Source organism: Saccopteryx leptura, chromosome 1, assembly GCF_036850995.1.
Source record: "Saccopteryx leptura isolate mSacLep1 chromosome 1, mSacLep1_pri_phased_curated, whole genome shotgun sequence".
Classification (NCBI taxonomy): Eukaryota; Metazoa; Chordata; class Mammalia; order Chiroptera; family Emballonuridae; genus Saccopteryx; species Saccopteryx leptura.
Window position 1 is genome coordinate 313,496,847 of NC_089503.1, and position 23,789 is coordinate 313,520,635.

At 45.9% G+C, this 23,789-nt stretch overlaps 1 protein-coding gene and 1 non-coding gene across 3 annotated transcripts; both read right to left on the reverse strand.

Annotated features, from left to right (window-relative positions):
- Positions 1–413: 413 nt before the first annotated feature.
- On the reverse strand, positions 414–10,268 carry SNU13 (small nuclear ribonucleoprotein 13). 2 transcript variants are annotated; one of them, XM_066358507.1, is made up of 4 exons: positions 10,155–10,268; positions 2,862–2,982; positions 1,351–1,658; positions 414–1,236 (listed from the first exon to the last, which is right to left on the reverse strand). In XM_066358507.1, exons 1-3 carry the CDS (start codon positions 10,155–10,157, stop codon positions 1,396–1,398), a joined length of 387 nt encoding a protein of 128 aa, XP_066214604.1. In that variant the 5' UTR covers positions 10,158–10,268; the 3' UTR covers positions 414–1,236; positions 1,351–1,395. The 2 variants fall into 2 exon arrangements, with proteins under 2 accessions (XP_066214604.1, XP_066214603.1); XM_066358506.1 differs by having other exon boundaries at positions 414–1,658.
- Positions 10,269–15,120: 4,852 nt separating this feature from the next.
- Positions 15,121–15,196, reverse strand: TRNAT-UGU (transfer RNA threonine (anticodon UGU)). Its single transcript has one exon. It is a non-coding gene; the product is annotated as a tRNA-Thr (tRNA).
- Between the last annotated feature and the right edge of the window lie 8,593 nt (positions 15,197–23,789).

Below are 23,789 nucleotides of genomic sequence, written 5' to 3' on the forward strand. Positions count from 1 at the left end.
CTGCCAATTATGTCCCAAGGGATACTAGGAACCCTTATTCTTTTAACAGTTATTCTCAGCTAGGGGCAACTTTGCCACCAAGGAACAGCTGGCAATGTCTGGAGGAAGGGGTTAAGATTGCCATTAACATAGCATGAATAAAGGCTAGAGATGCTACTAAACATTTTACCCTATGCAAGGCAGCCCCCTAACAAAGGGATTACCCAAGCCCAAAATGTCAATAGTGTTGAGGCTGAGAAACCCTGTTCTAGAGTGATAGCAACACCTCAATGATGAAATCTGAACATTTTAAACTACTAGAAAGCTTTTGTACAGCTTCTTGGTGGAAAGTTTGAGAAGCTAAAACCATTCTAATACTGCTAATAAGCAGTTCTTCATTCAAGTACTAGCTGGATAACTACCAAGAATCACACTTTAAATTAGAATAAGAACATATTTCTTTACTAGGCTTTTCACAAGAATGACACATTAGCACTTTCTGATGTGATACAGAATACAAACATGTGAGCCACACAGTGGCAGGAAACAGGGGTAGGGGCTCTCAGAGATGGTACCAAGTATCCACTGAAGAAATCTCGATTTACCAAAGACAGGATGTTTCCTGGACTCCATAATCTCTGTTGTAGCTTTCAGGTGTCCATGACTTGCCCAGAATCCTTTATGCCAGCACCATTTGACCCTATTTTTTCTTGCCACTCTAGACTCCTTTAAGACCTAGGTCAGCTGCCTCATGTCTTACTAGTCCAGGCCTCTTTTGGAATTCTGCAGCACGCACATCTTTGGTATGCTGCCATCCTACCATCCTCAGGGGCACAGTTAGAAGTGGGAGGGACAAGCATAACATCATATGACCAAAAGCAAACAGCAGGGGTACATTAGCAAATGACACTTGGGCATACAACAACCTCACAGAATACATGCTTCGTCCCCAAATGATACACATTCCCCTAGAGAGCAAAGAGAACCCCTAGATCAATGTATGGAATGATTTTGTAGGCCAGGTGCAAGGGAAATCAAGTGGGGGTGTTTACTTCACCGTGCCCCACACACAGAAGGTAATTTGTGCCTAAAAAGTAGGAACAGGATCTCTACCCTGACCCTTTCCTCCTTTTGAATGGTGTCACTACTCTGCTTTCATCTGTTTTGTGCCTTAGTTCATTTTTCAAAAGGGAGGAAAGATGGCAGAGAGAAAATGGAAGGAGAGATTCAGGGAGGGGGCGAGGTAAGGATGACGACCTGTAAGACAAAACAAAAATATAGAAATGTAAAAAATTAGATTTACTACTATAACATTTTATAACAACAGAGGGTAGCTGGAAATACATGCTAATAGATAATATGATACATAACCCCAGGGGGAGGAGTCAGCAGGAGAATATGGCAGAGACCACTGGTTTAGACTAAGAGCCTTTCAATTGACTGTTGAATGGACTGGATCTGCTGCTTCAGCTGTGAGCCTTCTTTGATGGTGACAGAACAGGCGATGACAGGCCTGGAGACTCCACAGGCCCGGCCCAAGGCCTGCTTGGAGCGTACAAACACATAGGGCACATTCTTGTCTTCACACAGCAGTGGGAGGTGCAGGATGATCTCCAGGGGTTCAGCGTCTGCAGCCATCACAATGAACTCAGATATTCCTCTGTTGAGAGTTTTGGTGGCTGTGGAGAGAAGGACATAGGGCCAATAGGTGATGTGGGTTTGGGCAGGGGAGCCACAACAAAGCAATTTCTGAGGTGCAAAAAACTGGGCAAAACTCCCAGGCATAAGCAATTCTCTGTGTCTAGCAATGGCCTTGGGAAGTGATAAAGGATTTAATCACCAATTAATCATTCTCAATGCCTTTCTCAAACCATCGAGCAAATCCATCTGTTCTGTCAGAACACATCCTGAACCAGACCACTTCTTTCCTCTCCTCTGGACCACACTGTCCAAGTCACCACAACCTTGCCCGGTTGACTAAGACAGCTTTCACAGAAACCCCACCAGCCCAAAGCAGTTTACCACAGCACTTCTCAAACTCTGTGATCTGGGAGCGTTTTCCCGTCTCAATCTGTCTCGATCAACACATCTGGCAAGCTCACGCCACATGCAACTTGTCAAGGAAAAGCTAACCACACAGCATCATTCAAAAGCTTATTCCTGTTTGCTTATCTCTGTGGCCCAGTGCCAGCCTGCTGAGCACACTCTGCATTAATGCTGGAGAACGAGGCAGGAACACAGACTAGAGACACACTGCCCAAATTCAAATCCTTGCTCATAAATGTTCTCATTCCCATTAGAAGGTAAATACAACAAAATGTTAACAATTGGTGAATCTAAAAAAATCCTTAGTCCATTAACCTTTAGCCATCTAATGTCAAAATGCTGCTCTTGCCTCACCAGGCAGTGGTGCAGTGGATAGATCATCGGACTGGGATGTGGAGGAACCAGGTTCAAGACCCCGAGGTCGCCAGCTTAAGCGTGGGCTCATCTGGTTTGAGCAAAGCTCTCCAGCTTGGACCCAAAGTCGCTGGCTCAAGCAAGGGGTTACTTGGTATGCTGTAGCCCCATGGTCAAGGCACATATGAGAAAGCAATCAATGAACTAAAGTGCCACAATGAAAAACTGATGACTGATGCTTCTCATCTCTCTCCATTCCTGTCTGTCTGTCCCTATCTATCCCTCTCTCTGACTCTGTCTGTAAAAAAAAAAATAAAATAATAATAATAATAATAAAAAAGTGCTGCTCTTAAGTTCTCCCATTGGTCCCAATCAAGACTATCCAAGCCCCCTTTCCAATATATATTGGAAACCCAGCTCAGAGGCTCCTGCCAGAGAGAGGTGCCTTCAACATCCTCCATGGGGCACTCTGGCTGCCTTACCCTCATTGGCTCCTTTCCGAAGCTGCTTGTAATTACATGACTGCTGAACAAGGTCCAATAGTTTTTTGGTGAGGTGGGCATCTGCGAGAGGGTAGGCCTTCGGATTTACATCAGCCTCACTCTGTGCGGGAGGGGGAGGGGAAATGAAAGCATCAATGAAACTGAACCACAAGTTATTCCAGACAAGTCACAATATAATTAACAACTGAGCTTCCCTGCTCCATCAGCCCCCAAAACACACAATATATAACAGTGGCTTGCACACTTTCAACTTAGAAATACTGAATTAGAATAAAAAAAAGGATTAGCAATTACATAGTCCAATAATGTATACTAAAGCTAGTATATTTTACTTGCACCTCTTTAGCCTAACACTTGGTAATACCACAATAAATGGATTATAATCTCTATTCCCCATTCAACGTGTCCTTAGTCAGAATCTGGTTTCTAAAACATCAAGGTATTTTCTCATTCATTCAACCCTATGATAAGAAAATGGTTTTGGAATTGCTATACCAATACAGCCTCTACTAAACAATGAACTCACCAAGGTGAAATTTTCTTCTTGTTCTTAGAAAGAGGTGGGGGTGGGAGGAGAGGGAGGGATGGGGGGAGAGGAAGGGAGTGAGAGAGAAAAGAGGAAAAAGCATCAACTCATTCCACTTAGTTGTGCACTCACTGATTTCTTCTCATTTGTGCCCTGACTGGAGATTGAACTCATGACCTTAGTGTGCTGAGATGATGCTTTATCCACTAAACCACTTGGCCAGGGCTTCCATTTTTTTTTAATTGAGAGGAGGGGAGATAGACAGACTTCTGCATGCACCCTAACTAGGATCCACCTTGCAACCCCCGTCTGGGGCCAATGCTCAAATTTTTTTTTTTCTTTTTTCTTTTTTCCCCTGAAGCTGGAAACGGGGAGAGACAGTCAGACAGACTCCCGCATGCGCCCGACCGGGATCCACCCGGCATGCCCAGCAGGGCCGACGCTCTGCCCACCAGGGGGCATCGCTCTGTTGCGACCAGAACCACTCTAGCGCCTGGGGCAGAGGCCAAGGAGCCATCCCCAGCGCCCCGGCCATCTTTGCTCCAATGGAGCCTTGGCTGCGGGAGAGGAAGAGAGAGACAGAGAGGGAGGGGCGGGGGTGGAGAAGCAAATGGGCTCTTCTCCTATGTGCCCTGGCCAGGAATTGAACCTGGGTCCCCCCGCACGCCAGGCCGACACTCTACCGCTGAGCCAATCGGCCAGGGCCCCAATGCTCAAATTAACCAAGCTATCCTCAGTGCCCAGGCCTAGTAATTGAACCAACAGAACCACTGGCTGCGGGAGGGGAAGAGGGAGAGAAGGGGAAAAGAGAAGAGGAAGAGGGACAGGGAGAAAGAGAGAAGCAGATAGTTGTTTCTCATGTGTGCCCTGACCAGGGATTGAACCTGAGATGTCTGCATGCTGGGCCGACTCTTTATTCACTGAGCATACTGGCTAGAGCCTAGAATTTTTTTCAGATGAAAATACTGGGATACTTTGGTGGTTAGAGTACTGTCCCCAAGCGCAGAGGTTGCCAATCCCTAGTCGGAGCACATAAAGGACATATTGATGTTCATGTTTCTGTCTCTCCCCCTTCCTCTCTTGCTAAAATCAATAAATAAAATTTTAAAAAATATTTAAAAATAGATTTATTGATTTTAGAGAGAGGAGAAAGCATGGCAGATGTGGGGTGGGAGGGAGGAGTGGAAAGTATCAACTGGCAGCTGCTTCTTGCATGTGCCTTGACTGGGCAAGCCCAGGTCTCCAACTGGCAACCTCAGCATTCCAGGTCAAGGATAGATCCACTGTGCCACCATTGTTTTGTTTTGGAAAGAGGCAGGGAGAGAGACAGAGAAACAGGAACATCGAGCTATTCCTGTAAATGCCGACCCGGGATTGAACTGGAAACCCGTGTGCTTCAGGATGATACTCCAAACAAGCTATTCTGCCAGGGCTTAATTTTTTATTTATTGATTGACTTTTACAGAGATGGAGAGAGGAAGGGGGGGGGGGGGGAAGGGAAGCATTCCTTTGTTGTTCCATTTAGTCCTGAATTCATGGGTTGCTTCCTCTGTGTGCCAGACCTGGAATGGAACCTGCAACCTTGTAGCTTCAGAAGGATACTCCAGCCAGGGCCCTTGAATTGGTTTTGAAGATATTTTTTTCAGGCATCTGTTTATTTAATCTAAGATTCCATGTTTACAGGTATCAAATTGTACTTAATATCCTTTCTTTTTAATGTCTTCAGGTAATGTCTCTTTTATGCTGTTACTCCTAATGCAACCCTTTTTTCCTTTATGCTTATTTTCTTAATTAATCTCATAGAAGGGGACTTTTCAGAGAATCCTCTTCTGATTCTGTCCATCCTGTAACTCTAGGATCTATTTTCTATTTCAATAATTTCTGCTTTCCCCCCACTACTTACTATCTTTGAGGTTACTTTGTCTTTTTGTTCTTTTCCTGCTTTCTTAACCTCCCCCACAACATAAGCATTTTAGGTTCCAAGGAATACTTTAGTTGCATTCTACATGCCCTAGTATCTGGTATTTTCATTATTGTTCCAACTTTCTGTTTTCAAATTTCTATTATATTTATTTTATTTGACCCAGAATTATTTATACCTTCTTTCCAAACATTTTGTTACTGATTCCTAACTTATTTGCATTTTAATTAGGAGAACATGGTCTGTATTATTACCAATCTTTTAAACTTTAACTTGCTTTATGATCCAGTTGGTAACCAATCTTCATAAATGTTCCTTGCTTGAAAAGTGTCTTCTATACATGTCGGGTATAGTATTTACTACATTCACTATAACCAGTAATCAAGTTTACTTATAGTGTTGTTCAAATCCTCTATTTCCATACTGATGTTTTGGCTTTAAAAAGCTAAGTTATATACTTAAATGCTGTATAATTACATATTTGTCTATTTCTTTTTATAATCATGTCACTTTCATATTTGTCGGTATTTTTTGGCCACTCCATCTTTATAGATCATTTAAAAAATATTTATTTATTCATTTGAGAGAGAGTGAGAAGGGGGGAAGAGCAGGAAGCATCAACTCCCATATGTGCCTTGACCAGGCAAGCCCAGGTTTTCGAGCTGGTGACCTCAGCATATCCAGGTCAATGCTTTATCCACTGCACCACCACAGGTCAGGCAATTTCTTTCTGATGTTCATATAGGCTACATTACACTTTTAAAATTGGCCTCTTTTCAATTCTTTTTACTTCAATCTGCCATTCAACTGGAGTATTTAATCCTTTTTTGTATTTACTAAAGTATTTATTGGGTAAATTAAAATCTGCATTCAAATCTTCTTTTTGGCCCTGGCTGGTTGGCTCAGTGGTAGAGCGTCGGCCTGGCGTGCAGAAGTCCCGGGTTCGATTCCCAGCCAGGGCACACAGGAGAGGCGCCCATCTGCTTCTCCACCCCTCCCCCTCTCCTTCCTCTCTGTCTCTCTCTTCCCCTCCCGCAGCCAAGGCTCCATTGGAGCAAGGATGGCCCAGGCGCTGGGGATGGCTCCTTGGCCTCTGCCCCGAGCGACAGAGTGACGCCCTGAAGGGGCAGAGCGTCGCCCCTGGTGGGCGTGCCGGATGGATCCCGGTCGGGCGCATGCGGGAGCCTGTCTGACTGTCTCTCCCGGTTTCCAGCTTCAGAAAAGTACAAAAAAAAAATCTTCTTTTTGTGTCTTATATTGGTCCCACATGTTTTTCTTTTCTTTCTTTTTTATTTTTTGAGACAGGGATAAACAGGAAAGGAGAGAAAATGAGAAGCATCAACTCATAGCCTACTTCTTGTATATGCCTCAACAGGGAACTGGACTGGTGAGCTCTGGCCCAAGTCAAGCCAGAGACCCCTGGATCAATGCAGTGAGCTTTAGGCTCAAGCCAGTGACCTCAGGGTTTTGAACTGGTGACCTCAGCACTACTTCAGGTAAACATTATCCACTGTGACACCACTGGTCAGGTCCACATGTTGTTTCATTTTCTTTCTTTTTAATTTAGTGAGAGGAGGGGAGGCAGAAACAAGACTCCTGCATGTGCCCCCATTGGGATCCACTGGGCAAGCCCAGTAGGGGGCAATGCTCTGCCCATCTGTGGCCCTTGCTCAGTTGCATCTGGAGCCACTTTTTAGTGCCTGAGGTGGAGGCCATGGAACCAATCCTCAGCGCCCAGGGCCAACTTGCTCCAATTGAGCCATGGCTGCAGGAGGAGAGGAGAATAAAGAAAAGAGAGAGTGAGCGAGAGTGGGGGGCGGGCGGGTGGAGAAGCAGACAGGTGTTTCTCGTGTGTGGCCCTGATAGGGAATGGAACCCGGGACATCCACACGCCAGCTCAACACTCTACTGCTGAGCCAACCAGCCAGGGCCTCTAATTTTTCTTCACTATTTACCCCTTACAACTAGTTTGGAGTTATATATATAATATTTACTCTTGGTGGCTAGCTGAAAAATCACATTTGTCCTTAACTTATCAAAACTTAAGCCTGACCTGTGGTGGCACAGTGGATAAAGCATTGACTTGGAATGCTGAGGTTGCTGGTTTCAAATACCAGGCTTGCCTAGTCAAAGCACATAAAATAAGCAATCAGTAAACAACTAAAGTGAAGCAACAGTGAGTTGATGCTTCTCGCCACCCCCACTCTCTTTAAAAATCAATTAAAACATTTTAAAAATAAAAATATTAATTCCCAACAATCATCACCCTCCTAAACAATAAAGGACCCAATAACACTTGAATTCCATCCAATCACTCCTCAAAGTTACTTTTTTAAAAAAATTTTATTTGAGTCAGAGAGAGGGATAGACAGGGACAGACAGAAATGGAGAGAGATGAGAAGCATCAATCATTAGTTTTTCATTGCGCATTGCAACACCTTAGTTGTTCATTGATTGCTTTCTCATACGTGCCTTGACTGCGGGCCTTCAGTAGACTGAGTAACCCCCTGCTGGAGCCAGCGACCTTGGGTTCAAGCTGGTGGGCTTTTGCTCAAACCAGATAAGCCCACGCTCAAGCTGGCGACCTCGGGGTCTCAAACCTGGGTCGGTCCTCTGCATCCCAGTCCAACGTTCTATCCACTGCGCCACCGCCTGGTCAGGCTCAAAGTTACTTTTTAAAATGTCAGATAGCCTGACCTGAGGTGGTACAGTGGATAGAGCACTGACCTGGAACACTGAGTTTGTTGGTTCAAAACCCCGGGCTTGCTCAGTCAAAGCACATACGGGAAGCAACTACACTGCTCACAAAAATTAGGGGATATTTCAAAATAAATATGAAGCAATAAAATATCCTCTAATTTTTGTGAGCAGTGTATGAGTTGATGGTTCCCACTCCTCCCCCAGTTTTCTCTCTTTTTCACCTCTCTCTCTCTCTAAAATGAATAAATAAAATATTTCTATTGTGGTTTCCGACAACCCATCTCTGGAACTAAGTACTGTATTCTGAACTCTCAATAAACATCAAGTGCAAAAAAGGGGACGACTCCAGGAGTGAGAACAACCAAAGAGGGATTATCTTATTCTTTTAATATCAGTCAACAATACTAGCTCAGTTTAACTTTAAAACCAAACTACCTATCTTATAAATAGCAGCTAAAATTTCTTAGTGTATTTATCTACCTTCTAATTTTTAAAAGAGCTAACCAAACGAATGAATAAAACCGTATCACTAGCTTTAACCCCTGGTTCCATCAGTTTGGTCTCCTGTACACCAGACAGCCCCCAAAAGCAAGGTTTTGATTTAACAAATACAGTGACCACTGACTCCATACCAAGTATTAGGACTAGGTTTTTATCATGCATTATCTTGTTTAACTTAATCCTCACAATATCCTTATGCGTAATTCCCATTTTACAGTCGAGGGAAATTTCTCCTATGTTCAACCTGAGACCAATCCCAAAATTTCAAAACTTCACGGAACTGCCTAAACGAGCACTGGATTAGAAGCTTCAAGTTCTAGGCTCAGCCACGTATTAGCTCAAAATGGGGCAGGTGGGAAGGGGTTGGGAAAGTGAAGGGGGGGGGATAAGGTACCTGCCGGGATCCAAGCTCTGTTGGGAGAATTAAACCTTCTCTCCTTACCATGTGCCAACCCAAACTACCCTGTTTCCCTGAAAATAAGACATCCCCCCCAAATAAGACCTAGTGCAATTTTTTTCAAGCTTAGAAATAGAAGGCCTCCCCTGAAAATAAGACAGCGCATCTTTAGGAGCAAAAATTAATATAAGAGATTTATTTTCGGGGAAACAAGGTAGATTGTTGTACATGGAAATAGTCACAAGAAATTCTTGATGGAATTCAGTGTTTGGCTGGTTATGCTGATGTTTGTGATGATGTGACTACAATATATTAATGTTGATTTTTTTTGTTCAACAATAAATGTGAAGTCTTGTTCATGGGAAAGTAAGACATCCCCTGAAAATAAGACCTAGGGTGTCTTTAGGAACAAAAATTAATTTAAGACACTGTCTTATTTTAGGGGAAACACGGTAGCTACCAGTCTACACAAAGTTGCAGACCACCAAGAGTTCAGAGGAACCGCACATGCTGCTACCAGGACCTCTGATTTCTGCGGCTACTGTCTCGCAGGAGCCTTTATTGTACTCCAGGCTGGGGCTCGGGAATCCTCCACATTCCCCACACTCCCAATGTCAAAGGCTTCTTTAGGTCCCCGGCACGTGTAACTCGTGGTGAGCACTAGGAGTAGGTGAATGGAGATCTCCCTCTCCTGAACATCAGCAGTGGGAAAGCGAGGTAGGGGCTGAGGGATCCACACCAACCTCCAGCGACCCCCACCTATCATCACCCCCAAATAAAACAGATGGAGCTAAGTTTTCTTTGTACGTGCCAGGGATCGAACCGGCAACCTCTGTGCTTCCCTACGATGCTCCAACAAACTAAGTTATTCAGCCAGGGCAAGCCAAGTTTTCTGGTCCAACTTTCTACCCTTTCCCACGTGGGCTGGTCTCTTTCTCTACCGTCGGACCATACCCCCTACTTTCACTAGAGGCCTTCGGCTGCGCGCACACTGCTGCACCTAAGATTACAACAGCTGGAATCCTAAGGCTTCCGGAGCTCTAACCTCCAGCGGGGCTGAGGGGACGTGCCGCTGCCCGATTTCAGACTCCCGGCCAAGAGGCCCACACTACGCAGCTGCCGCCTCGCGGTGGAGACAGCGCATGTTTTAAGCCCCTTCATGCTAGTGAGTGAACCGAACTCCGAGTCTCCCGCTCCCGGGGCCTTCGGCCAGGCCCACGCACTCACCATAGCTGCGGTTCCGCTGTCTCGCCTCTCCTCAAACAGCACCGCGGATATCAGAGAAGGAACGGTACTCTCTGCTGGAAAGCCGCAGGGAATAAAAATGGCCGCACATGCCGCAGGAAGCGGAAGTTATGTCACTGAGAGGGGGCGGGTCTCGTCCACTAAAGAGCCGAGGCTAAGGGACGCTGAGAACGGTCCCCGTCCTATGCGAGGGAGCTGGGGTTTTTTTTTTGTTTTGGTTTTTTTTTTTTTTTTACAGAGACAGAGAGTCAGCGAGAAGGATAGACAGGAACAGACAGACAGGAACGGAGAGAGATGAGAAGCATCAATCATTAGTTTTTCATTGCGCGTTGCAACACCTTAGTTGTTCATTGATTGCTTTCTCATACGTGTCTTGACCACGGGCGGGCCTTCAGCAGACCGAATAGCCCTTTGCTGGATGGAACCAGCGACCTTAGGTTCAAGCTGATGGGCTTTAGCTCAAACCAGATGAGCCCGCGCTCAAGCTGGTGACTTCGGAGTCACGAACCTGGGTCCTCTGCATCCCAGTCCGACGCTTTATCCACTGCGCCACCGCCTGGTCAGGCTGGGTTTTTTTTGTTGTTTGTTTGTTTTAATTTTTTTTATTTATTCATTTGTAGAGAGAGTGGGGGAGGAGCAGGGAGCACCAACTCCCACATGTGCCTTGACCAGGGAAGCCCAGGGTTTCAAACCAGCAACTTCAGTACTCTAGGTTGATCCACTGTGCCACCACAGGTCAGGCGTGAGGGAGCTGGTTTTGCAGTTTTTATAATCATTGTACAACACATATTGGCAGAGTTAATAATTTTTGTTGTTGTTTTGTTTTTTATTTTTTATTTTTTTTTAGGGATTTATTTATTTTTATTTTTTGTATTTTTCTGAAGCTGGAAATGGGGAGAGACAGTCAGACAGACCCCCGCATGCGCCCGACAGGGATCCACCCGGCACGCCCACCAGGGGGCGATGCTCTGCCCATCCTGGGCGTCGCTATGTTGCGACCAGAGCCACTCTAGCGCCTGAGACAGAGGCCACAGAGCCATCCCCAGCGCCCAGGCCATCTTTGCTCCAATGGAGCCTTAGCTGCGGGAGGGGAAGAGAGAGACAGAGAGGAAGGAGAGGGGGAGGGGTGGAGAAGCAGATGGGCGCCTCTCCTGTGTGCCCTGGCTGGGAATTGAACCCGGGACTTCTGCACGCCAGGCCGACGCTCTACCACTGAGCCAACCGGCCAGGGCCTTTTTATTTTATTTTTTGAAGTTGGAAACGGGGAGGCAGTCAGACAGACTCCCGCATGCGCCTGACCGGGATCCACCCGGCATGCCCACCAGGGGGTGATGCTCTGCCCATCCTGGGCGTCGCTATGTTGCGACCAGAGCCATTCTAGCGCCTGAGGCAGAGGCCATGGAGCCATCCTCAGTGACCGGGCAAACTTTGCTCCAGTGGAGCCTTGGCTGTGGGAGGAGAAGAGAGAGACAGAGAGGAAGGAGAGGGGGAGGGGTGGAGAAGCAGATGGGCACCTCTCCTGTGTGCCCTGGCCGGGAATTGAACCCGGGACTCCTGCATGCCAGGCCGACGCTCTACCACTGAGCCAACCGGCCAGGGCTAATAATTTTTTTTTTTAAAGAAAAAAATCCCATCAAAATAGTTTCAGTGGTATCATTATTTCATCACCGGCTTGTGTTTCAGCACATTCTTGTGTTTAAATCATCTTTTGAGGGGAAGGTATGGAGATAAAGATAGGTAATCCTAAATGCTTTACTTCATATTCAGAAATCCTTGTTAAAATTTCTAATGGGGAGTGGAGTTCACCAGAAATGGAATCAATTGAGTAGGAAATTCAGTTTGAGGGTGGGGGTGAATTTCTGTCAGGTTGAGTTTGGAGATGGCGTACAACATCCGTTTTCTTCTGGCCAGCATACTGTTCTTTTCTTTTCTTTATGGTTCTCCAACTTTCCATTATTTAAGGCTAGACTCATGCCTCCCCTCCTCCAGGAGGTCCTGTCTGATTTTTATGGCCCTTATTCATCTCTCTCTAACATGATGCCAGGCATATCTTGGGACTGTTTGGATCTAGCCAAAACTAGACCATTAAGGACTAATTCCAGTTAATTCCTTTAGAAACCTAGAGGTAGAGAACTGGCAGGATCCTTAGGAATCATAGCCCGGACCCTTCATTTTACAGATACCGAGGGCCAGAGAGGGGCAGCCGCTTACCCACCCTCAGGCAGTGATGCAGTGGCAGAGTCAGAACTTCGGTCATTTCCTTCACTCCTTGGCTGTCTTGGGTCTGTGAGAGAGTGTCTGGTATATGCTGGTATGACATTCAGGATACATTGTGTTGCATATTGGGTCCTTTTTTTTTTTTTTTTTTTTTTTTTTTTACAGGGACAGAGAGAGAGTCAGAGAGAGGGATAGATAGGGATAGACAGACAGGAACGGAGAGATGAGAAGCATCAATCATTAGTTTTTCGTTGTGACACCTTAACTGTTCAATGATTGCTTTCTCATATGTGCCTTGACCGCGGGCTTCCAGCAGACCAAGTAACCCCTTGCTCGAGCCAGCGACCTTGGGTCCAAGTTGGTGAGCTTTTTGCTCAAGCCATATGAGCCCGCACTCAAGCTGGTGACCTCGGGGTCTCGAACCTGGGTCATCTGCATCCAGTCTGATATCCACTGCGCCACCCCCTGGTCAGGCAAGAGAAGCATCAATTCTTATTTGTAGCACCTTAGTTGTTCATTGATTGCTTTCTCATATGTGCATTGACAGGGAAGGGGAGGTGCTCTAGCAGAGCGAGTGACCCGTTGCTTAAGCTACCAACCTTGGGCTCAAGCCAGCGACCATGGGGTTATGTCTATGATCCCGTGCTTGATCCAGCGACCCCGCACTAAGCTGGTGAGCCTGAGCTCAAGCTGATGAGCCCATGCTCAAGCCAGCGACCTTGGGGTTTCGAGCCTCTGTGTCCTCTGTGTCCCAGTCAGACGTTCTATCTACTGCGCCACCATTGGATAAGGCATATTGGGTTCTTTGTGTGTGTGTGTGTGTGTGGCAGAGACAGAGAGGGACAGACAGACAGGAAGGAAGAGAGACAAGAAACATCAGTTCTTCGTTGCAGCTCCTTAGTTGTTCATCGATTGATTTTTCATATGTGCCTTGACCGGGGGGGCTACAGCAGACCTAGTGATCCCTTGCTCGAGCCAGCGACTTTGGGCTCAAGCTTGTGAGCCCTGCTCAAACCAGATGAGCCTGTGCTCAAGCTGGCGACCTCGGGGTCTCAAACCTGGGCCCTCCACATCCCAGTCTGATGCTCTATCTACTGCACCACCACCTGGTCAGGCATATTGGGTCCTTAAAATAGAGAAATACTTCTCAAATTGTTGGTAAATAGGTGATGCCCCTCTTCCAGGACCCCAGGGACCACTTACAATCCAACTATGAAAGGGTTAAGGCCTGGCCAGTCTGATTGGCTGATATCCCTGACTACTCTGTCATTCAATATTTTGACTATACTTTTAGGTGAAAGGCAGTAGCATTTATTCAGGGTAGCATTTATTCTCCCACAAATACTGATTCTGAAATGGGAAAAATAATTCTGGGCTGTCAAACAAGAATTATACACACTCAATACAGAGCTCATTGAGTGTTTGATATTGGATAGACATGGACAAATAGATAAAAGTATGTAACAGGAAGAAAGAAATAAACAGACTACAGGTTATATCACCCATCATCCATGGGGGAACTTAATCTCTTCACTCCAGAGGACAGGTTGTTTAAAACAAATTCTTCTTCCTCTTAATTCCTTTTGGACATCCTCCAACACTGCTCTCACCTGCACTGAGCACAGACACGTTAGCCAGCTCTGGTGCCAGGCTCAGCAGCTGGAGCTGAGGCTGAAGTATTAGGCTCTTTTATGAGGTGGCCTCAGTGACAGGGGTGCTATGAGGCAGGGGTCACCCCACCCCAAGCTGTATGCGCCTGCTATCCAACTCCCTAACACCACTTGCCTGACCTTAATTTTTTCATGTTGCTGACACTGCTGGGCGCCTGTACCATAGTGGGGCCATTCCAGGGCCCTGAGTGGGAGCCAGTGCGGGGCCTGCTCTCTGAGGATCACAGCTGCAGGGGCCCTCAGTGCTGTGGCAACCTGCTTGTCCTCTGCCTCTTTCTTATCTGGCTGGTCCGGCACTATTGGCCCCAGATCACTAGGACCCACCCCAGCGTGAGGAAGATCATAAAGGTGAGAGGCCCCCCATAACTCTTTCCCTCAGCACAATGACTGTTTCCATCATTCGTTACAAATACTCTGTTCTATGGCCTGTGTACAGAGGTGGATCATACTGGGGAACTCAGATCAGGGAGAACATCATCCTGCCCCAAAGTCAGCAGTCACCCTGGACTCCTCTCTTTCTCACTCCACATATTCAATCCATCTACAAGTCTTATGGGTTCCACTTGCATATCATATTTCATTTTTTAAAATGTTTTTTTTACTGATTTTAGAGAGAGGAAGAGAAAGAGCAAGAGAGAGACAGAAACGTCTGTTTCTCTATGTGCCCTGACTGGGGATTGAACCAGCAACCTCTGCACTTTGAGACAATGCTCCAACCAACTGAGCTATCCAGCCAGAGCTTTTTATGAAGGTTTTTATTTTTTATTTTTTTGTATTTTTCTGAAGTGAGAAGCAGGGAGGCAGAGAGACAGACTCACGCATGCACCCAACCGGGATCCACCCGGTATGCCCACTAGGGGGCGATGCTCTGCTTATCTGGGGTGTTGCTCCATTGCAACCAGAGCCATTCTAGCAGCTGAGGCAGAGGCCATGGAGCCATCCTCAGTGCCTGGGCCAACTTTGCTCCAATGGAGCCTTAGCTGCGGGAGAGAAAGAGAGAGAGGGAGGGAGACAGAGAGAGAGAGAGAGAGAGAGGTAGAGAAGCCGGCACTTCTTCTATGTGCTCTGGCCGGGAATCGAACCCGGGACTTCCACATACAAGACCAATGCTCTACCACTGAGCCAACCGGCCAGGGCCTATGACAGTTTTTTAAAAAATATTTTATTTATTGATTTTACAAGAGTCAGGGAGCGAGAGGTATCAATTCATAACTGCTTCACGTTAGTTTGTCATTGATTGCTTGTTGTATGTGCCTTGACTGGGCAAACCCAGGGAACCAGCGACCTCAGCATTCCAGGTCAACACTTTATTCACTGTGCCACCACAGGCCACATAACATATTTAAAATTTGATCACTTCTCAGAACCTCAGCACACCCACTTGGGCTAAGCTCCCTTGTGTCTCACCCAGACTGTAGGCACTGCCTTCTGCCTGGTTCCTACCACCTCTCTCACCCAGCTACAGTCAGAGCTCCAGGTTGTCAACAGAATGACTTTCTTCTTTCTCTCTCTCTCTCTTTTAAAAAAAATTCTAGCCAGGCCCTGACCTGGTACCTCAGTTGATTAGAGTATTTCTAGACATGCCAAGATTACAAGTTCGATCCCCAGTCAGGACACATGAGGAACAACCAATGAATGCATAAATAAGTGAAACAAAAAATCAGTGCTTCTCTCTCCCTTTTTTTCTCTTTAAAATCAATCAATAATAATTTAAAAAAATCTGATCCAAGGATAATATACATGTACAGACTATAAGTATTGTATATATAGTTCAATGAATTTTCACAAGCTGAACATGAACACATTCATGTGCAGCACCCAGGTTAAGAAATGAACCATTACCAGCAGCCCAGAAGCTTGTTGATTTCTAATAGCATGGACCGGTTTTGTCTGTATGAAATTATACAGTAAATTTTCTTTTGCACTCAGTTTATGCCTGACATTATCCTGGTGAGCCAGAAAAAAACTTTTAAAAACATATCACAGTACTTACCACTCAAAAACCAGTAATGGCTGTTAAGATATACTCTCTATCAAACTCAGAATAGAACTCAAAATCCTGAGCTCAACTCAAAGACAGCATGATCTGTCCTCATCTCCCAACATTCTCTTTGTCATTCATTCCATTCTGGCCACATGGCTTCCTTGCTATTCTTGTATACATGACCCTGTTCTGTCTTCAGGGCCTTTGCACTAATATCTCCTGTGCCTACAATAATACTCTTTCTTCAGGTGTCACTTGGTTTGCCCTTCACTTCACTTATATCTCTAGTCAAGTATCACCACCTCTGAGAGGTGCTCTGACTCTGTCTAACAGAGCTAATACCATTCCCATTTTGCTTTTATTTCCATCAGAATACTTTTCTTTAACTAACATTATGTCATATACTTGGTTATTGTCTCTCCATGTCTAGGAGATAGCTCCCAACAGGGACTTTGTTTTGTTCATGCTGGTACCCCCATCACCTAGAATAGTGCCTGACCTGGAGTAAATGTTTTATATTTCTTGAATGAATACTGTTTGCCCTAAAAAAATGATTCCCTCTTTCCTGAGCCCCAGCATCCTCATCTGGATTATGAGGATTACAATTTTGATCTGTGAGGATTAGATGAGACATTGTGTACAAGAATTTTGCTTGTCTTTTCTCACCTACAGGTGCCACCACAGAAGTGGGCAGTACCCTTCCTGACACATGACACTTGTTTTGGGCTGACCTCTGAATTATTCTTCAGTCCTGGCAAGTTCAGGGGTCTGAATGCTCATGTTCAACAATGGGCACAAAAGCATAGATGGCAATACCAGAGGAATCTCCAGGAATCATGGACCCAATACCTGCTCTCTCAGTGGCCACCTTGGGATATCCATACCCCTTCTGAGTCCACCACCTCCTTTTCAAGCACCTGTATGCTCCCTCAGGACAGTTCTTGGGATATGTGGCAGGTACCCTGGTGTCTCAATGATGAGCACACTCACCTGATTTGCAAGCCACTGCTACCTGATCTGGACATGTATCATCAAAGGCTGGAGCAACTGCTAGTTCACTCCCCGGAAGAGTTGGTACCATTGGAACCTGATGGCAGAATGAAGTCCCATCCCACTTCCATGACTTTAGCCACTGGTCTCTCAAACCTCTCTTTATCTCAGAGGCCACAGTTGTGCTGCAGAGAATTCCTGCCTTTTCCTTCCACCCAGCAAGTGAGAAGACCCACCTGGAAGTCCTGGGACTGCCCAGAAGAGAACCGGGCACCAGGGAGGGAAAACCAGACACTAGGCAGAAAGGATGTTAGAGAGACCCAGGCTCCTGAGTGGGCAAACCAGAGAGAGAGCAATGGGGAGGCTTCTTGGGAGATTGAAGCATCTGGAAGGCAACTCTCAATAAACTTTGGGATGGAAGAGAATACAGAAACTAAGGTCCTAGAGAGGGAAAGCCAGATACTAGCAATAAATAAAACTGATGGAGAGATCCTGACACCAGGGTGGGAGAACCAGGACCTCATGGGAGTTGAGAATAGAGCCAAAATTCAACAACTAGGGAAGAGAAACCAGAGGGAGGCTAGAGGTGAGAATCCTCCTGAAATCCAGGCACATATGATAAAGAACCAGAAACATTTAAGATGTCAAATTGATGCAGAGACCCAAACACCAGAGTGGGGGAGCCAGGATGAGAGTAGACATGAGGATACTGTAGAGACTCAGGTATTTGATATGAACAAGAAAGAGGCCAGGGGGGAGGATAAAGGAGAGACTCAGGCCCAAGTGGGGAAGCAGGGCCAGACTGGAAGTGAGAATGGTGAGGAATTCCAGGTGCTAGGGTGGGGAAAACAAGACCATATTAGAGGTGATATTGGTGCAGAAATTCAGGCAGAAGAGAGGAGAAACAAGGACCAGTTTGGAGGTGAGAATGTTGTACAAACCCAAATACCTGGGGTTGGGGGGAACCTGGGAGAAGTAAAACAAGAGGCTAGTGTAGAGATCCAGGCCCTGGGGTGGGGAAAACAGGGATGTGTTGAAAGTGAGAATGTTATACAGGTCCAGACACCAGGGTGGGAGAAGCAGGATCAAGTTAGAAGTGAGAAAGCTTGGTCAGAGATCCAGAAACAACTAGGATATGAATTTCAAGTGGAGTGGGGAAGCCAAAGCCTGAGAAGAGATAAGGATGCTGGGGAAACCCAGATTTCTAGAAGGAAGAATCTCAGGGAGATAAGAGAGGAGGATTGGGTAGTGATCCAGACACTATGGTGGGAAGACCAAAGACCATTGGCGTGTGAAATTGACAGAGAATTTGATATATCATGTTGGGAGAATCAGGAGCAGATTGGAGGTGATCAGAGAGCAGAGAGTCAGGCACCAGAGAAGAGAGACCAGAGAAGAGACAGAGATGAGGGTGGTATCAATATCCTGGCACCTGAGGTAAAGAACCAGGGGCGATTAAGAGGTGAAACTCATGTAGACATCTATCCACCAGATAGTAGGAACCAGGAACAGTTTAGAGATGAGACTAGGAAAGATATTCAGGTACCAGAGATGGAAAACCTGAGAGGGGTTAAAGATGAAGATAGTAAAGAGACCCAGGAACTTGGAGAAGAAAACCAGATTCAGTTAAGCAATGAAATTAATGGAAAGACTCACATACCAAAGTGGAAGAATCAGGAACACATTAGAAGCAAGGATGATGCACGTACCCAGGTATCTGATACAGAAAATTGGGGAGAATTAACAAGTAAAATTGATGGAGAAACTCATTTAACAGAATGGAAGAAAGAGGAGCAGGCTAGAGGTGAGAAAGGCACAGAATTTCAAGCTCCAGAGAAAGAAAACCAGAGAGAAGTGGAAGGTGAGGATGATACAGAGACCTGGGCACCTGGGGGAAAAAACCAGAGTCAGTTGAAAGGTGATATTGATAGAAAGACCTATTTATTAGAGTGGAAGAACCAGGAGCAGTTGGGAGGTGAGAATGGAACAGAAATTCAGGCACTAGAGAAGAGAAATCACAGAGGAGCTGTAGGTGAGGGTGATGTGGAGACCTCAAGACCTGAGAGAGAGAACCTGGGAAAGTTAGATAGTGAAATCAGAGAGAGCCATTCATCAAGGAAGTGGAACTGGGAGCAGAATAGAGGACAGAATGATGCAGAAAATCTAATATTGGAGAAGAGAAACAAGATAGATGTTGCAAGTGAGGACGATAGAAAGATCCAGAGGTTTATGGGAGGGAACCAAAGACTGTTAAAAAGTAAAGTTGATGGAAATACCTGTTCATCAGAGTGCACGAACCAGGAGCAAATTGAAGGGAAAAATGGTACAGAAATTCAAATACAAAGGAATAGAAACCTGAGAGAGACCACAGGTGATGATGGTAGGGAGATCCAGGCTCCCAGGGGAAATTACCAAGAACAGTTAAGAATTCAAATTGATGGTGAGATCCAGATAGGAGGGCAAGAGAACCAGAAAAAGGGTGGAGATGAGGATGCTGCAGAAATCTGGGATGGAGGGAGCCAGAGAAAGTGCAGAGCTGGGGATGCTGGAGGAGCTGGAGTTCCAAGGGGAGGAATCAAGGACCAGGTCAGAGAAAGGGATGCTGTTAAAGGTACTCTCCAAGTTGATCGTTCTAGGGGCGAGGGGCCCCCAGCCCTCACTGGCCCTGGATGTGGGGCCATGGAACAGGAACAGGCCTCTGCTGCCTGTCCTGAGATGAAGCCTCTCTCCCAGCAGGGTGAACTCTTCTTGCTCTCTAATAGGAAGAGAAAGCTTTTGGCCAGCCAAAACATAGCCCCTGCTAGGAAGCACAGAGTGGGGATCAGTCAAGCCTCCCCACAGGCCCCACATAAACCCCAGAGAAGCCAAAAAAGAAACAAAAGAGTGAATCCAGGGAAGGTCTTCAGTCTGGATTGGCAGCTCCAGAAACCACTGTCTCTGGCTGCTTCCCTGAACCTGCCCTCTTTCTGTACCTCTGACTCATATGACCAAGCCTCTCAAGATGCCACAACTCTGGTGGGTGTTCCTACTGTCCTCTCTGTCCTGCCCAAGTGGCCAGTCCTCAAGAAGAGCCAACAACTGCTTCTGGAGTCTCTCATGCGGCGGAAGATTGCACACCTGAAATGGGGCCTTCCCCAGAGAATCCTGGAGTCCCATTTGCTCTTTACCTTGTTAGATCCACAGCCACTGCCCTTTGATGGAGTGCTGCTCCCTGGATTATATGCAGCCAATGAGCTCCAACAGCAGCAGAAAAGGCTTTGTGAGACCCAGGGCTCTAAGCCAAGCCTTAAGTCTCCTAAGAAGTCCCAGAGGGTTCAACTCCTGGAAAGAAAAAACTCAAAACTTTCTACACAGGCCAGAGCTCTGGAGAAGTGTGGGCCACAAGGATCAGAGCCCTTGGGCATTTCCTTCCATCCCCCAAAGCCTCAGAGAGTGAGGCCATCAGGGGGCCCCAGAGAAAGACAGGATGTCCAGGAAGAGGCTCCTCCTAGGGCCAAACTCCCTGCTCTCAGGAACCCCAGGCCTGAAGCAGAGTCTAGGAACTGGTGTGGCCAAGAAAGGGTCCGAGAGCTGTCCAGTGAGAACAGCAGGGAAAGGAAAATGGTCAGGCCAGGAAACTCCCATATGGAAGAAAGGGTTCCCAGCAAAGTGAGAACCTCATACTCCAGGGCAGGCCATGACCAACGGAAGAAGAAGAGCACATCCCAGGAGACTTCTAAACCCTCCAGACTCAAATGTCAGCAGCCCACACACTGGAGAAGAGAAAGCCTAGAGCCTGTGAAGGGCAGAGGGGCTGAGCAGCAGTCTTCCTCCTGTTCCATAGACACCTCCAGCTTCAAAGGAAGTCTCCACTCTGCCAGAGCGAGTCTGAGCATGACCCTTCTGAACAAGATATCCTGGTCCCCAAACCTGGTCAAGTCCCAGCACTCAGCCTCCAACCTGAACCTGAGGGGTTCTGATCCTACCCTGCTTCTCAAAGTGGGTGACCCACATGTAAGGGAAGATAGCATCAAAGTCCACACTTCTTTGAAGAGGGACCTTCAGCCATCAAGTCACTGCTATGCTCGTGCCACTCTTTCCAAGATAGAAAGCCTCCAGGGTCAAGGGGAACTTGAAAACCCAAATGGGGCCCCACAGCATCCATCAGCCTTCAAAAAGGTTGGTTTTATGAAGCAATTGAGGTGTTTTCTGCTCCAGCATTGCTTTAGAAAATAGATTGCAGACCCAGAGTCCTCTGAACACATCAGAGAAGGCATGAGTGTGGTCTATTCACCTCCAAAACCTCTAATAAAATTGATTATTTGGAACCTGTGTGGTTCTGATTTCTTTGGCACATATTTTCTAAGTGCCCCCTTTTGGGGTTTAGGATACTTTGTAAGTGGGGTAGATGTTGTGGACCGTTAATGGCAAAAAGCCATTATAGATTTGAGGCTTAGCAAAAGGCTAACTAAGTTCTGCCCCCTCTATCTCCATATTTGGCTTTGATGCTGAGTATTTGCACCCACTCCACTTGCTTCCTTGGGTTGCTGGAAGCAATATACATGCCCTTCCTCTGAGTCTTTGTTTGTTTCAGATGTTTGTAAATTTCACTAATGTATCCTGTTTTTGCCTTGGGAGAGTTCCTGTCTTAGCCTTTGATGTGCAACTTTGTATCAAGGTCCTTGATTTGCATATGGCTATATAATAAAGCAAACTGGGGCTATGAGGCACTCAGATACTGCCTGGCAGTTTGAAGAGTCCTCCCAGTCCCATCGTTTTTGTTTTGACAAAGTGTGTTTCCTTAATTCCGCATCGTTATTAGGAGCCGCGCTGGTCCGCGGCAAGTGACGCCCGAACAGGGACTTGAGTACGAGGAAACTAAAACTGAAGGAAGGTGACGGAACTCCCCAAAGTGAAGTGCACACAGTGAGTAAAGAAAGTTTTTTGGGAAAGTGTAGTTGGGAGTAAAAGAATATGGGACAGATAGGGTAAAAAATAAGGGACTTTTTTTTATTTTTTTTTATTCATTTTAGAGAGGAGAGGGAGAGACAGAGAGAGAGAGAGAGAGGAGAGACAGAGAGGGGGGGGGAGGAGCTGGAAGCATCAACTCCCATATGTGCCTTGACCAGGCAAGCCCAGGGTTTCAAACTGGCGACCTCAGCATTTCCAGGTCGACACTTTATCCACTGCGCCACCACAGGTCAGACCGTATAAGGGACCTTTATGTAGAAATGTTTCCATATGAAGACAAATCGTTGTCTGAAGAGTATCAGGGTAGGCTGGAAACAGAGGGATGTGAATATGAGGATAACTTGGAGTCTTAGGATCACAGTGGGGATGAAAAATCCATGGCTATGGCTGCCTTAGCCACGGGGACTCCGCTGCCCTCAGCTCCTTCCTACAATCAACCCTCTGCTCCTCTGTTCCCTTATTGGGCTGATTGAGGAATCTATAGCTCAAAATCTGGGAAATCCCCTCTCCAACAATCTATAGACCAGGCTCAAAATGTAGGGGAAACAATAGATGATGGCTTTACCATTTTCCTGTTGTAGAAAGACAGGATGATACAGGGAGACTAGTGAGAGAATATAAACCTGTACCTTTTAGAACTCTGAAAGAGCTTAAACTTGCTTGTGTTCAATATGGGCCTACTGCCCCTTTTTCACTTGGTTTATTAGATACTATTAGGGCAAATGCTCTTCCCCCAAATGACTGGAAGGCAATTGCTTGTGCTTGTCTCTCTGGGGGTGATTATTTGTTGTGGAGGTTGGACTTTCTTGAGTATGGATAGGAGACTCAGGTATTAGGAAAGTTACAGCTTTTCCTGTCATGATCTGATTTTCTTTAATGTTTTAACTATGGTCTTCTGAACTATCATTTTGTTTCTTTCTTGTTCTTTGCTTGGAAATTGAGGCAGAGGACCTGTGTTGGATCTGACTATAGAAAATATCCCAGCAGCTGCCGAGAGCAAGTTTTCTCGGATAGATTTTGTTTAGTCACATCCTTCAGTCCCTGTGTCTGAGGATGCCCTGACTAATATCGGGCAGGCATCTTTCTAATCTGGATGTGCTCTGAAATCCTGAGTTTCTCTCTGGTTTGTCTAATTCTTGTTTCTGTTTAGTCTTTGTTTAATGTTGTCAAAATGTGTCTGTTTTTAAGGCCTGAATTAAGGTTTTTTTGCATGCAAAAATTGGAAATGCTGGCTCTAATATTTAGAAAAAATAAAATGTTTTTAGAACTTGTAAGGAGCGCTCATTTAAATTTAAATAGAATAGAATGTAGATCCTTAAGTCTTACTGATTTGGTTAGTGCACGTGAGGTGTGTTCAGAGTTAGGAGCCAAATAGCAACTTAAGTATTAGGAAACTCCTGCAAATCTTTGTCATGCTCTTTTTACTTTAAATTTTTTGAATACTGATGTACAGGGTCATTCAGCAGCAGAGAGACTCTGGAACCCTGCAAGGAAAGCCTTCCCTGAAGTGTGATGGAGGGACCCACTCACAGGAATCTGGCAAGGGCCAGACCCTGTTTTCTTATGGGGCCGAGGATATGTGTGTGTTTTTTCTAGGTCTGCTGAAGCTTCTCGGTGGATCCCTGAACAACTGGCGAGACACCATGATTCTAGATGAGAGACTCACTTCACAAGAGCAATTGTATGAGGCTTATTTTACTATGCTCTCTTCCCTTTCTCAATTATTATTATCTATTTTTTTAATGTTTTAGATCATTTTATTTCTTTCCTGCTCCATTGCTTGAAAAGAGGGTGAAAGGGGGGCCT